This window comes from Echinococcus granulosus (assembly GCF_000524195.1).
Source record: "Echinococcus granulosus chromosome Unknown EG_S00163, whole genome shotgun sequence".
Lineage (NCBI taxonomy): Eukaryota > Metazoa > Platyhelminthes > Cestoda > Cyclophyllidea > Taeniidae > Echinococcus > Echinococcus granulosus.
Genome location: NW_020170543.1, coordinates 132,642 through 147,374, shown reverse-complemented (window position 1 = coordinate 147,374; position 14,733 = coordinate 132,642). Strand labels below are relative to the sequence as shown.

At 41.0% G+C, this 14,733-nt stretch overlaps 2 protein-coding genes across 2 annotated transcripts in view; one reads left to right on the top strand and one right to left on the bottom strand. All coding sequences in view use genetic code 11, as the record gives it.

Moving 5' to 3' along the window:
- Positions 1–2,686: 2,686 nt before the first annotated feature.
- On the bottom strand, positions 2,687–11,475 carry EGR_09733 (CDK5 and ABL1 enzyme substrate; the record flags this gene model as incomplete). The annotated part of the gene is made up of 13 exons (XM_024498982.1): positions 2,687–2,905; positions 3,203–3,307; positions 3,547–3,609; positions 4,380–4,520; positions 5,473–5,630; positions 5,737–6,025; positions 6,448–6,646; positions 7,084–7,185; positions 8,755–8,959; positions 9,566–9,600; positions 9,890–9,971; positions 10,937–11,089; positions 11,310–11,475. 13 exons carry the CDS (start codon positions 11,473–11,475, stop codon positions 2,687–2,689), a joined length of 1,917 nt encoding a protein of 638 aa, XP_024346618.1.
- Positions 11,476–14,396: 2,921 nt separating this feature from the next.
- The window catches only part of EGR_09732 (hypothetical protein), a gene marked incomplete at both ends in the record, with an annotated part of 5,289 nt that continues 4,952 nt past the window's right edge, over positions 14,397–14,733 (top strand). Inside the window, one exon of the mRNA XM_024498981.1 lies at positions 14,397–14,582. Within this exon, the coding sequence (XP_024346617.1) occupies positions 14,397–14,582 (186 nt within the window). The remainder of the gene's footprint in view (positions 14,583–14,733) is intronic.

The following is a 14,733-nucleotide window of genomic DNA, read 5'->3' as shown; positions in this document are numbered from 1 at the left end:
TTGTAAACTCTCACCATCAAGATACAGAGTTGTTCCAAACACCACTTCTATAAGAGAAAACAAACTTAGTCACAGCCACTTCCACTCCCATCACTTTTAGTTACGATTTGGTGGATTATCTCTCCTTCCTATCAGGAAAGTCGAAATAATCTCGCGGTTAAGGTCAACGACATAGACTACGAGTGTGGCGCCCCAAGAGTTTTCTGAAGACGAAAGCGGACATATAACTCGAGCTGTAAATACATTGCCGCCGCATAATAGGGCTTGGGGGGCTACTGGCATGGCCCAAAGGCCAAACCACCTGGGGGAGGTACAATGGCGAAGCACCTCTTTGGCCTCACCACCAAAACCGAAAGTTAAACAAACAAGCAAAGCATAATACAGCCCTTCGCCTCTTTTAAGCGTTCACCCCATGGGCGAAGTCCCGCGTCAGTCATCACAATGCAGTCGGTGCTGTGAGAATAATACCCACGAACCAACCCCACCAGTCATCGAATTCTACTGCAACTAAGATGATATTTAACTCCCAACGTCACTGATTCCTCTTGGTAATTCTTCTGGAGCTGGTGTTTCGTTCTCTTGAACGAAAACTGGATTCGGGGACGGAGAATTATGCTAGCTATCATGGATGTCCGTCGCCAGTGGTATGAACTCTAGCCTAAAAGCATACTTAAACTAACAAAGGACGGAATATAGCATAATTTCGCAAGGGTCAAGTTTCGCGCTTATTCCTCCTTACCACTTTGCGTTCACTTCAATGGTGCCCAGATAAGACTTTCCCGAAGCAGTAGCCTCCACAACTCTCCCTTTGCAGGTGGCCTAGGTACAGGCCAATTGCATTACTGGATGTCACTCTTAATTTATTATGGTCAAGGAGGAAACGCGTACTTCTGCAAGAATATAGACACACTACCATGGAACCTACAGAGAGGTTGAGAAACTAGCAGCATAGGCGACACGGAAAATGATAATTTTTGAAGGGGTAAAGACCAAATCGTGGAATATTGAAAAAGCTTGCACATTTATGGACGTCAACTTCACTTCCTTTTCTACCCCAGCATCCTGCTCCATTCATGTCATCAGCAATCAATGCGCGCTCTTGTCAAGTAACCAGCATCATTCAAGCAGTTCAATGAATTAAATTGTTAAGCCATTAGCGTACCAACATAAATGGTTTCATGGTTGTGTGATGCAAGCATTTCATTGGTCCAATTAATGACACTCCAAATATGGAAATGTCCAACCGTAGTAGTGTAAATTACACCAACTGATAAATATTTCATTATAGCAGGCGGACTTAAAATCGTTTTTTGAGGGAGCTCGCTTTATAACTCGAATTTTTTATATAAAGTAATGCTAAGCTGCACCTTGCATGACTAGGTGAAAATTTACTCTTGCTACTAATGTCACATATATGTGACGCTCGAGTGCGAAGTCTGATCATAAAGGTGGAAATGAACCGTGGGATTCAGTGTCTTCCAAACGTTCAAGAGATCGAGGTTAATTTCGAACATCGGGCCGGAATCTCCGTCGGCGTGGAGCGTTGCCTGTTTCCTGGCCCTACGGAAGCGCAGGTGCACTTCAAGCCGATCCAAAAATTCCTTCCTTATGCTTCAGCTGTTGGAGATTTTGCTATCAAACAGATATGAATGTGTAGTAAACTTGAATATCAGCAAGACTGGTGCATATGTTGGAATTGGATGGGATGTTGGGGAGGAAATTCAGGGGTAGATGTTGAAGTATGTACTAAAGCGAGCACATTGCCTTATGCCAATCGCTGTTGGAAGAAGTGTTCGCCTGCATGGAACACAGGGTTATCGTGCCCTCAGATCAAGACCATAAATCTGTGTTCATGCAAGCACTTTGTTAAGGCCAATTTTGATTCGTTCAAATCTGACCTCACTTCATTACCAGCTACTGTTGCAGAACTCGAGATTGAGATAGTTGGAAAACAGCAAATGAGGTTTTGGCACTCACTCTAATGCGAATTTCCCACAGACTTGCTCATCAAGCCCTTCTTAGTTAAAAACACAGCCAGCAGAAGTCAAAATTGTCCTATTGTTGGAGGATTCTGATAAAAGCACAGAGGAGGCTCCACGTCACCGGCACGGTTACCGGATTGCAAGACTATAATACCCTGGGGCAAACTGATACTTTCAGGTGCCGCAATGTCGACTTTGACTTCCCTGACATGGCATTCAAATCTTACCAAGGTTCACCCCAAATGGGCCTTGGAAAAGGCAAAATGGTGATCCTAATCTCGTTAGTTAGCCACTGAGGACAAAGCCCGCCTTTTAGAAGGCGCAACATTCAGGTGTGCCAGCCAGATACTCATGGAAGGAATTGTTACAGTAGAACCAGAGGAATGACTACGATGAATGCTGGAGATGACGTTTAAGAGAAGAAGGAGGTCACGCGACGGTGGATGCCTTAATCATTAAGAGTTTAACAACAGGACATGGCCTATAACATCTCAACTCCATTATACACGGATAATGAACCGTTTGTCCATAGCAGTATGCCTTGTTACGGCTCCGGAGATGATTCGGAACCCAAAACATCGCGTCTGATGCAGCAACCAATTGTATTTCGTTAAAAAAAGGCACAAATAGATCTAATTGAATAACAGAGAAGATATTACTTGTCTGGTATATCGGATCCTATCACAGAAAGGTGATCCCAATCACTACTCCATCAAGGAACAAAAATGCTCGTCCTCGAGGGAGTGTGACCGGTTCGATAGACGTCGTGGCACAGCGACGACTCCAAGAGACTTTTGAATCTGGTAAAAGTGTGGTTGTGCTTCGGCGGGGCTGGGCAATACACAAAACTCCAGTCCAATGAAGACCGCCATCTCCATTTTCAATAGATCTCGGTGTGATATGCGCAATTCACTCTCAATCTCCTGAATGAAATTTTAGAAAAAGAAGTGTTACCTTCACCTGCAGGCATAAATAGCTAATCTGGACTAAATTATCACTGAATAAAATCACTACTTAGCTGTATTTGGTAAGCTTTCACAAGAAGCGCCAAGAAAAAGGCCATTAAAAATTTAAGAGACTAAACCTATGTTTAGTTGATAATGCGGAAGAAGCTTTCTAGGCCACAAGAGTTAGGTGCCAACACGCTGGGAGGATGGTTGAGAATTATTAATAGGCACTTGTTAATTCCTTTGTAGAAAGCAATAAATAAGGAGACCAACCTGAATAAAAGCAGGCAGAGCTGGTCCCTTGAGATCATTCAACTTGGCACCGATCAGCAAGGCAGCGCCTGCGCAGAGCTTTCGATTCGACTTGCAGACAAACAGCTGGAAGAGGCATGCAGCACCAGTAATCAACACATCAGAACCAGCAGATTTGACAGCCAGGGAAATCGAGGTGGTATTTTTAAGTGTAAGACAACATATAAATTTGTTCTTCAATTCCCGATAGGGCTTATTGACCTTTGGTATGTATTCAAGTACCTGTGTACGCCTCTTAAGGAGGTACAATGATGACCACCTCACACACCCAATGAATGAATGAATAGTGTATTTTAAAAAATTACCTTTAAAATCATTTTCTCAAAAAGAACATAGGCGTGTGCCACAATCCACAGGTCCAAATTCATCTAAAGTAGTTAAAAAAGCGGGTCAAGACGGCAACGAGGGAGCACTTGAAGTTAAATTCGTTTAAAGTGTCTCAAGTGAGAGCTTATGACGGTGATCGCATGGAACAGAGTATTTTAGGTCAGATGATACAAAATATCCTCATGAATGCGGAATGTGAAATGAAATGGTCAGCTTAATTGGACGTATGCTGCAGAATTGCATACGCGCATCTTTTCGAGCTTCAAGGATTTGGTATAGCAGAATTGTGACACTGACGCGACAAAAAAACTCTGGGTAATGGTGGCCGCAGTTAGTGGTCGAAACTTCTAGGCACCCCTGTTTGGTGTTTTCGACTACCTTCCTCACGTTTTGAACCGTCACAGGGTAAAATGGAGACGATGCAACAACCCAAGCTCGACTCATCCCTTTCAGTTCACGTGCTTCATTCTTGCATGGTTTTATTACTTTGTTCCCTCTTCAAATTACTGTTTCCTGCTCAGTCGGAATTACAGCGCGGTGTTTGCTGCATTGCCGCTACTGGTGTGCCACTTCCTGTTTCCTATTGGCACCAATTCCGATTTCTGTTAGAACTACACGAACTTAGTCGACTACATGAGGCTGGTCCCTCGGCCCCTCGATGAAGCCAAACCAAAACCAAACAGAACAAAAGTATCTAGAAGACGTTAAGCTAGGCTGATAGGCATAAAAAGGCAAATTAAACAGACCCGAATTAACTAAAAATTACTTCAAATTGCGTCACAAGTATTCGAAGGAGAGAGGGGAACCTTACCCTCAAGGCAATTGAGAGGAGGTTGAGTTTAAGACTACGCATTTTTGTCAAAGTCAGTTGGACATTTGGAAAACGCTGATGAAACTCTCGGTTGAGGCACTTTTTTTGCTCGTCCGCTCGCCTATAGCCCAAAATACTGGCCTAAAGAAAAGGAGTGAAGCGAAAAAAAAAGAAAGCAGGAAATTGCAAGCTCCAGAGCCAAAATAGTAGCCATCTTGTTCAAACAAGGTCTGAGAGGTAACAGTTAATCTTGAATTTTAAAATTAAAACAGCAGTAGCTGTCAGGTGGGAAGAATAAAACAAGCTATGCATCAGTCTATCAACGCTATTTATCAGGCTCTCTACTATTTTTCCCTCATTCTAAACCACCATAATCCAAAAGGTTAGCTGAACAAACTCAACAGGACTCGGGATTGTCGGACCTACCGACCTGGTTTAGCTCTGTTTCAAAGCTGTTAAAGCTTCTTGTGTGGCAGAATACATCGGTCAGGAATGCGTAAAAAGTTTGCCAAAGAGGGTACATCACCCAAGGTCAAATAAAGCATGCCCAAAGACACTCAATTCTTGGGCATAAAAAAATTGCTCGTCGCTATTACCACTTAATCTTAAAGCGGTTGGTTTGTACCTACGCCAACTGGGAAGGGAAAGTCTTGAAACCTAATACGAAAATGGATACTACTTATATGTTGTGATTTTATCAAGTTATTAAACCACACCGTGCATTTTTTGCTGCCGACTGACTTGCCATGAGAGACCGCTTTCGTATTGCAATGGACATTAAGCGAACCAACCTGTCACTGGTTATCCTCAAACAACCCACCACTTTATCCTCAAAAGTAGGCTTCGAAACAATTGTGCCCGAAGTTTACCTACTCGGGACGACACATCGGAATGTGCGCAGGAAAGTTTTCTTCAGAAGTAACTGGACCTAGATAATTAGTCGGAAGAAGATCCTACTAGTTATAGGTCACCTAATTGAGGGGTGTACAAACAGTCAAGCAATCTATAATGGCTCATTAAAAGCCTGATTATAACCAATATAATAGGAACAGACATAACCCATTAGAAGAACATCAGAATTGGTAAAACTCACCACATATCCTTGGAAAGGAAATACACGCCGATTGGTAACCCGAGGCGCCATAGGATCATCAAGCAGAAGTGGATTGTAGTTGATCAATGGGTCATCATACACCACGGGCTGGATTGACTCAATGTTCTCCGAACTCGACGGGTAGGGTGTCAGCTCAACTGGAATGGCAAAAAGAGGGGGGTTAATTGGCGCCTTCAAGAGGCTAAAGAATGCTAATAAATGGTGGAAGAAATTGACCAGACTGAATGTTGTAAGACACGGTACCGTCCTGCAGGGGAGAGTTCTCGGGCTTGGAAATGGGGGAAGCCATGCTAGAGAGAGACAGAGTTTGCGACCGACTCCGATATTGGCCGCCTCCACTGTCGCTAGCACCGTAGTCAGTGGGCGCTACGCTACGACTGCTGTTCGTTACTGGTGTAGGAGCCGACTTGCCGGTTGCGGTGGACAACTCATCCCCCCCTACCGTCTCCGCGCGTCGACGACCACGACGGTGGGGATTTTGAGATTGTTGCAACGAATTGCGTGGAACTAGAAAGCGTGCGTAGGAGCGATCCTAGAAGAGCAGTAAGGGGAAGAATTAACCAGAAAAATTTTTGCTATAGAGGCAATTGGAGAGATTTGTTTTCCAAAAATATTGGGAAGCCGCATGCAGAATGATAACAGTTAAAAACTGAACTATGGAAAAAAAGTTTCGGAAGCCGATGAAGTAAAATGTAAGCCTACTAAAAAGCAAGCGAACATGAGAATGCCTACTGAAAATATCTCACGACACCGCAAACCAGCAATTTAAAAACTAAGTTAGAGATAACTTGAATGCTACAAATTCACCTACGTCGACTTCCCATTCATGCAAAGTAACCCTTAAACAACAAGCTATAAATATATTACCGCTTAATTGTCTTGTTTGGGGAGGTTTAGGCATTGAAAGAGCATAATGAGCCCCAATCACAACAGTAATGAGGCCGAAGCACCCACCACAGAATCAACTGGTTTAATATGGCTCAGAGGTTTGGCAATAGGCAAGGAGGTGTTGGCGAGATTTTCATCCTGGCCAATCGAACCCGATCTTGTCGTGTTGTTGGTAGTGTGACGAAAGAGGGAGTTGAGCAGAGCCCCTGGCGTCTCCGGCGCAGAGCGCTGTCTTCCTACACCTCCCGATTGCGTCCCATTTAAGCTGTAATAACCAAACATTCTGCGAAATTTCATTACACGCGTCCTGCTAACACTTCCAGTTCTTCGAGCGATACTAAAGCCACTTCTGGACCCTAATGCCTTGTATCACTTTCAAGGATAACCAGAAAATGCCAAAAAATAAAAAAATTTACGCATAAACATGATGGGAGGAAGAGGGCTGTGGAATTTAAATTTATCGTTTAACTACACGACCTCTTTAGTCTCCACAAATTTGGATCACCATCTTTTGGCGATGTTAGAGGACAAAACCAAAATAATCTGAGCATGGTAACATCGACGAAGTATTTCTCCTCGTCACTACAACAGAAATACAAAGTCTAAAAACGAGCATATTTAGAATCAAAGTGCCAGTAAAAACTTTCCAAATAAACTTATTCACTGAAGCCATAATGATTTGACATAGAGGCAGTCACAAACCCTTTAGGAATCCCCGACTGCATGAGAGGATCACGGGAGAGGGGAATGACCGAGGCCATGACGAGTGGAGGTCTTCTCAAACTCATAGTTGAGATAGCATACCTGTCAAATTGGCATAAGAAAGCTGAATCATTTAACCCCATTCAATAAATACAAAATCTTATTAGTTGAGACCTTCCAAATGTTGACATTAATACTATAGTGAATAGTGTGACATGCCTGATTGTTCCAAATCGTGCCTCGAAGAGGTTATTCGAGGTTACAGTGGAGCAGGCGATGTTACATTTCAAACGCAAAAAGTTTGGTCTGTAGCGGTTTAGTTTCACCTTAAACCTTGGGTAACGCACGTGTTACGAAGGTTGGTTTAAGTGAGTTAGCAAGGAAATAAGTAAGAAGGCAAACCTTATTTCTGTCAATCCAACTTACTTAACGACGAAAGTAATCTACAACATCATGTTAGGGGTTGAAGCAAGTAGTAGATAAGTTGAGCTTACGCACGTCATTGCGACTGCTGATCGGGCTGTCAGTGACATGTTTACCGAATAGGTTAGGTTTATATGCCAAAGACGCTAATCTGACCCCACAGATTGAATGAAAAAAATGCTCTTTCCAAACAACTGTATCGATAAACAAGGGTAAAAAAGGTGGTAAAAGTAGTTTTAAGTGATTCTAGAGTACTACCCAGATTTAGTTCATGAACTTCATTTCCAAAAGGCTACTAGACAGAAGAGGAACTCGCTCTTCTGGGGTTCATTGACGCCATATATGCATATCGGTTGGGTAAAACTGCTCTGTTGTCACATGGGATCATTCACTCTTACCTGTCAGTCGGGAGTGTGGTAACAAATCCTTCTTTATATATGCGATGCTGGTAGAGGACGTGTTAAGGGAACGAATGCGCTGAAGCAAATCACGGTAGCAAACCCATTTTTACATTTTTCGGAATTACTCTAGATTTTAGAGAAAAGGAAAGTAAGAGAAATGCCTTCTAATAAAAAAGATTACTGTGTCAAGAATTTTGAGTGATGTAGAGGAAGATATCTGTGCTTCACAAAAGCGCAAGATGAAAACGAAAGGGGGGAGGGAAAGACGATTTCTGGTGGTAGACATAATGCATGTTAAGTGCTGTCTTTCCCTACGTCAAGTGGAACAAAGCCAACTCAATCAGGAAAGAATTGCAGAGTAGGAGCAGTTCGCTGAAAAAGAGCAAAAAAGTGTAAGACGGGTCTAAAAATCATCCCAGTCTTTTAATTAGAATGGTGGTTTTTGCATCTACTAACAAAAACTATCAGGTTACTTGGAGTGCACTGTGGTCAGTAAACAAAAAGTTTGCAGAAAATTTAGACGAGAAGATAATCTCACAGCTTGAGACATCCATGTGGCAAAAAGAAACGAATTTCTCAGCCAAAAATAGCTGAAAGAATTGTACTCTTCATTTATTTTTTAAAAAAACAGGACCATCCTAATCTGCTTGTAGAATGACATGGGCCCACCCAATGAAAATGCTTTCTTAAAGAAATGTATCTTGATTAAGCAGGAATGGCCATAATCAGCGTAGTATGGCTAAAAAACATGATCCTGCATATAAGTTATCAAGGTTTACATATTCAATGGAGGTCAAGCGATTTATTGGGTTGGATTAACGAAAGGTGTTACGAATCGACGACTCACCGGAAAGACCCATTAGCAGCTTGGCCAAAAAGCCCATATTCTGTCTGTGACAATCGTGACGTCTCTGGAGGCGATCTATCGCGAGTCGCCGGAGTCGACAAGAGCCTCGGGGACCCGCCATCGGAGTGCTGCAAGGACCCCTGAAAGGCCTCATCGAAGCACACATTTTTGCGAGTGGTGACTTTCGCCGATTTACATGGCCGAACTACATTAAAGGAAAAGAAAAGAGCAAATCACCATGAAATTTTTGATAGTGAGAGCCACAAGTCTACTGCTTCAACCAGAGGTCTAACAAACCGAGAAGGGGATGGCTTTCATTGTCCACATTGATGATGTTAATGCAAGGACGCTGCATAATATACAAGCATAGGAGTGATTCGTAAAGCTTACTTACTGTGGCAGACTTCGTGCTTTTGAAAACCACCCATTAAAACGAAATAGGAGACAAAAAGCTATTTAAGGTTAGCAATTGAACTCTCCTTCTTAAATTAATTGGACTAAAAGCAGGGGAAGAAATAGAACAATTAAAGCGTTTGCTACCAGTTCTTGAGGCGAGAGTCAACCACCAGAGTTCAGAGTTCACCATTGTTCTAATGTAAGGACCATGGTTTAAATTACACATTTCAATTTAAATAACCCTCTATTGTCACAGGTGTGACCCGTGGACTTGGGTGGGAAAATCGGGGTGTTGTATATGTCCGATACTAAGATCGGCTATCTTAAATGATCTTTTGCTAACTTTACCCATTTATTGGAAAAAATAAACAAGGTGAATACTTCCGTGGCCTTGTAAGATTCCACCACAACTTACAGAGATTGGGTTGGCGGCTAATCGATGAAATTCGACTAAAGAAGACAAAGACCAGCGTCGAATTACTCATGATAAATGCCCTAGTTCATAGTGGAAGTTACGCAAAATATCGTGGTCAGAGGTAAGGTATAGACAAAAACTCGCCTATATAATAAAACCAAACATATTTAACACGACAAATTTTATTTTACCGTGTTGTACTTAGTTAGTTAAGGTACGTTTATAGTAAAATATGTGATGAGTAATATGTTAACAGCCCAAGACCTATTAAGCAAACAAAAAAAGTTTGCCAGACTTTCACTGAAGGAGTAGTCAATAACTTACTCTCCGTAAGCAAAGTCTAGACCACTTTTATCGTCTTCGTCGTCATCCTCATCTGTTGCGAAAAATCCGTGCACTCTTTGACCTAAAAAAACCAGGATGTTTGGAAAATTCTACATATCCGCCTGCTGAAATACCTCAATAAGAGAAAAAACAAATATTTGAAATTCTCAGGCAAAGAAGGAAGGGAAAGAAAATATGGATTAAGGAACCACTTTTGGAGTAGCGTGCTGTCCTAGCAAGCCCGTGAGCATTGCCATCAAGAGATATGGTAGATAGAAACCACTGAGCTGCAATTTGCTGCCGATATTCGTAACAGTTCATCTATTGTATACTCTAGGAATGTAAAAAGTTGCATTGAACAAGTTACTTTGAATTTACGGACTGATTTCTCGTTTCTTCGTGGTTGAAATTGGAAATGAAAATATGTACACTATTTAGGTATCAAGAAAGCCGTAAAACTTCAGAGATATTAGGAGACTAGGGCTTGTGGAGCATATAACTTACGTAATTATGTTAAAGCTACCATGCACTTGCACTTGACGTACGTCGCCCCTGCGTTCATTAAGTAAGTACACGACCACGAAAAAGGCGCGTCTTCAATAGATGCTACAGATGATCCTTGCCTTGGGAAATTTAATGAGAAGTACTGAGAAGATTCTAAAAAGTTATGGCATATAACGCTATTAAATACATTTTAGATTTATGTTTTAACTTAGTAGATAACTTGGGAAGCAATATGTCATGAATAAAAATTTTGGATGTAACAGCAATGCCCATGTAGCGCTGTTAAAAGTTTCCTTTGCCCCTTACTTAGGTGATATCTAGTGATTAAGGGCAAAGCACATCACATAATATACTAATTGTCTACGTATAGACTTCCTAGCTGGAAACCGGACCAAAGCGACTAGTCAGTACACTCGAATCGCCACACAAGACAGATGAAATATCCTACCCAACTTAAGGAGAGCAGGTTACAAGAAGCATGCAGTTGCAAAGTAGATAATTGAGGTTTTTACACGTGAGCAGCTCTGCGGCTGCATTGTAGACGTGATGGATTTTCGATTGAGGGGATGGCGAGTCGCGATATCCAAGATGATTTGTAGGAAAGCAGAATGGAGAGGTCGTATAGGCAAACGTGCAACCGAAACCAAATCAGGCTGTCATCATTATTGTTGTGGATGCAGTATCGTGGAGTAAGTACTCATTTCTGCAACTAGAGGAAATGACTGGTGGCTTCTCTGACCTGTAACGCTATGAAACATATCCCTTTCTTTCTTTACTTGGGTTTGGAGGCTTGAGATTATGATAAATGTGAGTTGGTATTAAACAATTATTCCAAAGGCTTATAAGGCCAAACAGATTTGCTTTTAGAAAGCTCTGGAGATTACGATGATTATACAAGACACCCATGAAATGTTACCTGAGCACAAGCATTGAGTCGGTTTCAACAAAAGCACTCGAGAGGGGTATCTTTGCTGCCAGCAAGAGTGAGTAGTGTGTGCTTTCGGTGAGTGACAGTGGCCCCTGAGGGCAGTCAGCCCCGAAGTACCCCTAAGAGGAGAGCAGTAGTAACACACAAACTTCATCTTTTATTAATGAAAACAAGCAAGAGTGCGAAGTCTAACCGCATTTGAAATCTTCTGAGTACGTTGCTTTGGGGCTATAGACAACTTAGGCAGTGTCTTTTCAAGTTTGTATAAGTTCCAATCCATTTTTGCTGTCACTCCGAACAATCTAGATTCATTTACACTTCGCGCTCTTGTTGCTCCTTACCTAATCAACTGCCAATTTCTTGAGTGAGTGAAGTTCTCAGCATTGATCTATTTTGTGTTTAAGATACCTAAAACGCCACATACACCATTCGCACTCACATTTATCGCCCTAGTCGATTATTCATGAAGACATTATGGCATATAAATTAAAATAGTTTTTTTCATCTAAGTAAAGAAGGAATGAAAGACTATTACTATAGGTGGGATGAGCATGGCTAGGTGCATCCGACATTATGAGCAAATGACGAGAGGCAGAATAGGTATCCTTAAAAAAGTGAAAAAGGTACAAGTGGATAACGTGACTTAGTTAAACTTTAGGTGTCGTTCTCGATGCTCTCTGTGACTACTTCTCTGCCTCGAAATCTAGACACTTTTGGCTGATAATGAGACACAAAAAATGACTTTTTATCAAAGTAAATTGATTTTTGAATATAAAGAAATGGGCAGATTTTAATGGGTTTTGTAGGACCAATTCATCTCTATCTAACTGTAAGCTGTATTGTAGTAATTCATTCTCTATTCCCTATCTGTGACTGGGTAACAGTCTTTAGTAAGTAGAACTTGCATGCCAATCGAATTTGGCTGAAATTTTTAGCCAGAGTAACACCCTAGAATTGCATCCTACCGCCACCGCTCCTTTCATATAAGTGCAATTTTGAACAATTTCTTACTGCCTATCTAGATTGGTACCGTCAATCACATTTAAAGGAACCATCGAAAACTTAAATCAGGGTCAAGATCCAATGCTTTTTTGCTCGACTATGCTGTCACGCTGTGAACTCTTCCGATACGTTTAAATCTAGTCCCATTGTGATCGTTGACCATCAATCAAAACTCGTGATTCGAGTAGTTAAGTGCAGATGACAAGGTATGCAGTCATATCAGGAACATTACGCTAGAATTAAGTTGGCTTAAGTTAGTCAATTTCCTTGAGACCAAAATTTTAAACTATGAATCTCTTACCGATGGATTCAGTTCATGTATTCGCAGGGATACTTGGAACCTACATCCGCATGATCAAGAGTATCATGACCAACAGTGCCACAAGTACTTAAAATTTACTCAGTTGAATGCATCAAAAACGTAGCAAAAATATGACAGTTTCCTTTATTTATACCAGATGAAAAAGTATTGAGGTAGCCTGTTGATGCACTCGTGACTGACGACGATATGCAGCGTATTTTTAACAAAACAAAAACAGTGCAAAGGTAACTCGGATAGATAAGAATATCATAGCATGTTTGCAACAAAAACTTTTTATCAAGTCTAATGCTGTTTTTGCAAATATGTGTTCTGGATTATTACCATAACTTGGACACGTCGACAACTGCATACTAGCCTAAAAAACCAGCCAAATACCTATGACGAAAAGTACACATCATGTAAAATGTATCTGATTTTATTAACGTATTTGTAATTAGCCGGCAGACATTCTATGCTGATTGAAGCAATATTTCCATGCCAAAAACCAAATATTTGTTGACTTCATGACTGTATCCTAAAATAGTCTCAACGGAATCCAAACAAATTTAATTTTATGGACTTGGAAGACGCGTTTTAAAAACATAAGTTGAACAAGAGCCTCCTACTAACAAATTTTGAGAATGTGGCTGCGGCGTAAAGGTCATCACGAAAGTCAAGGTCACTGCAGAAGATTTACCAAGAAATAAGGTGATTTAAGGCTAATTCTAGTGCACAAAGGAATAATTGGTTAAATTAGACTATGATCTTGCAATCCTAGAAAAATATTTGTCTCCTTATCCCACTATTTGCGATTGCAAAAACAACTAGATAAATAGATTGTAACAGCTGAAAAATTAGCATACATTTTGCCAAATTAATATAGATTAGGAACAGTCAGAGATGTCTTATCAAAAACTTCGCCTAAAACTTGATTTGTATTAATAAAATATAAAATGATGGCCTTTAAAAATCGTTTCACTTACGTAATCACTAAAGATGACGTGGCGCGCCCCGTCTTTTCAGAAGACGTAAGAACTCACAATGGTGCAGCAGCGACTATAATATTGTCTGAAGGGTTTAGAGGCTATTGGCATAGTTCTGGGTGGTCATTTCGCCTAGCAGAAATGCAGCCTGCGAAGATCCGAGTGCTCGCGTGGAATAACTCAGAGCTAAACAAACAATTAAGGCATCACTAGTGAGTGTATTTTATGGTGACGTAAGAAGTTGATACGGATAGAGTGGATGATTTAAGTGAACTAAAGTGCTTAGACTCATTACTAGAAATGGACGGTGAATAGCTTTTGTTTACTATGTGTTTATTAGGTCATGCGAATTCCTTAAAAGCATCAATTGAATTCCTTTGAAGTGAAATTGCCTTCGCCATCACTGATGGAGGAGCAGTAGTTTAAATTCTGAATAATCTGTGTGCATTTAGCAATATGAAGCAAATAATTGATAAGTTTTTATATAAGCCACTTAAGTGTATGAAACAGTTCATAAATATCAAATATGTGGCTTAACATGGAAGGCTAGAAATGAGGCCGATTATAGAGAGATTTTAAAAAATTGCCAGCAGACAAAGACGTGTTAATATTGAAAGGCAAAATACAAAGACGCAAAACCAAGAATAAGAGCACGCGAACTATTTGTGGCCGTAAAGTATCTATCATTTGATAGGCATGTGAAAGTAGCGTGACTGAAAAAACACGAAACTCAAAAGTATAAAAAGCGTTTGAAATGAATTAAACTGCTTTTCTATAGTATTTGAAAGGATGTCGAATCAGGCGTTAAGTGATAATGCAGCGCAAGTCGCAGAAGGTGGTGCAAAAAGTGGATTTGAAGTCATAGCAAAACGAATAATAATGAATAGATTAAAATGTCTTTGGAAATATATGGAGGAAGAAAAAGATGATGGAGTGGAAGAGAAGGAGATGGAAGAAGAAGAAGAAGAGGAAGGGGTAGGTGAAGAGGGAGATACGTCAGAGGATGAGCAAGAAGAGGGCGGAAACGGGGGAGATGGACAAGAGGAGAAGATGGAGGAGATTTTGGAGATACAGATAGAGGAAGAGGACGAGAATGAGGACAGTGAAGATGAAGACGAGGAGAGGA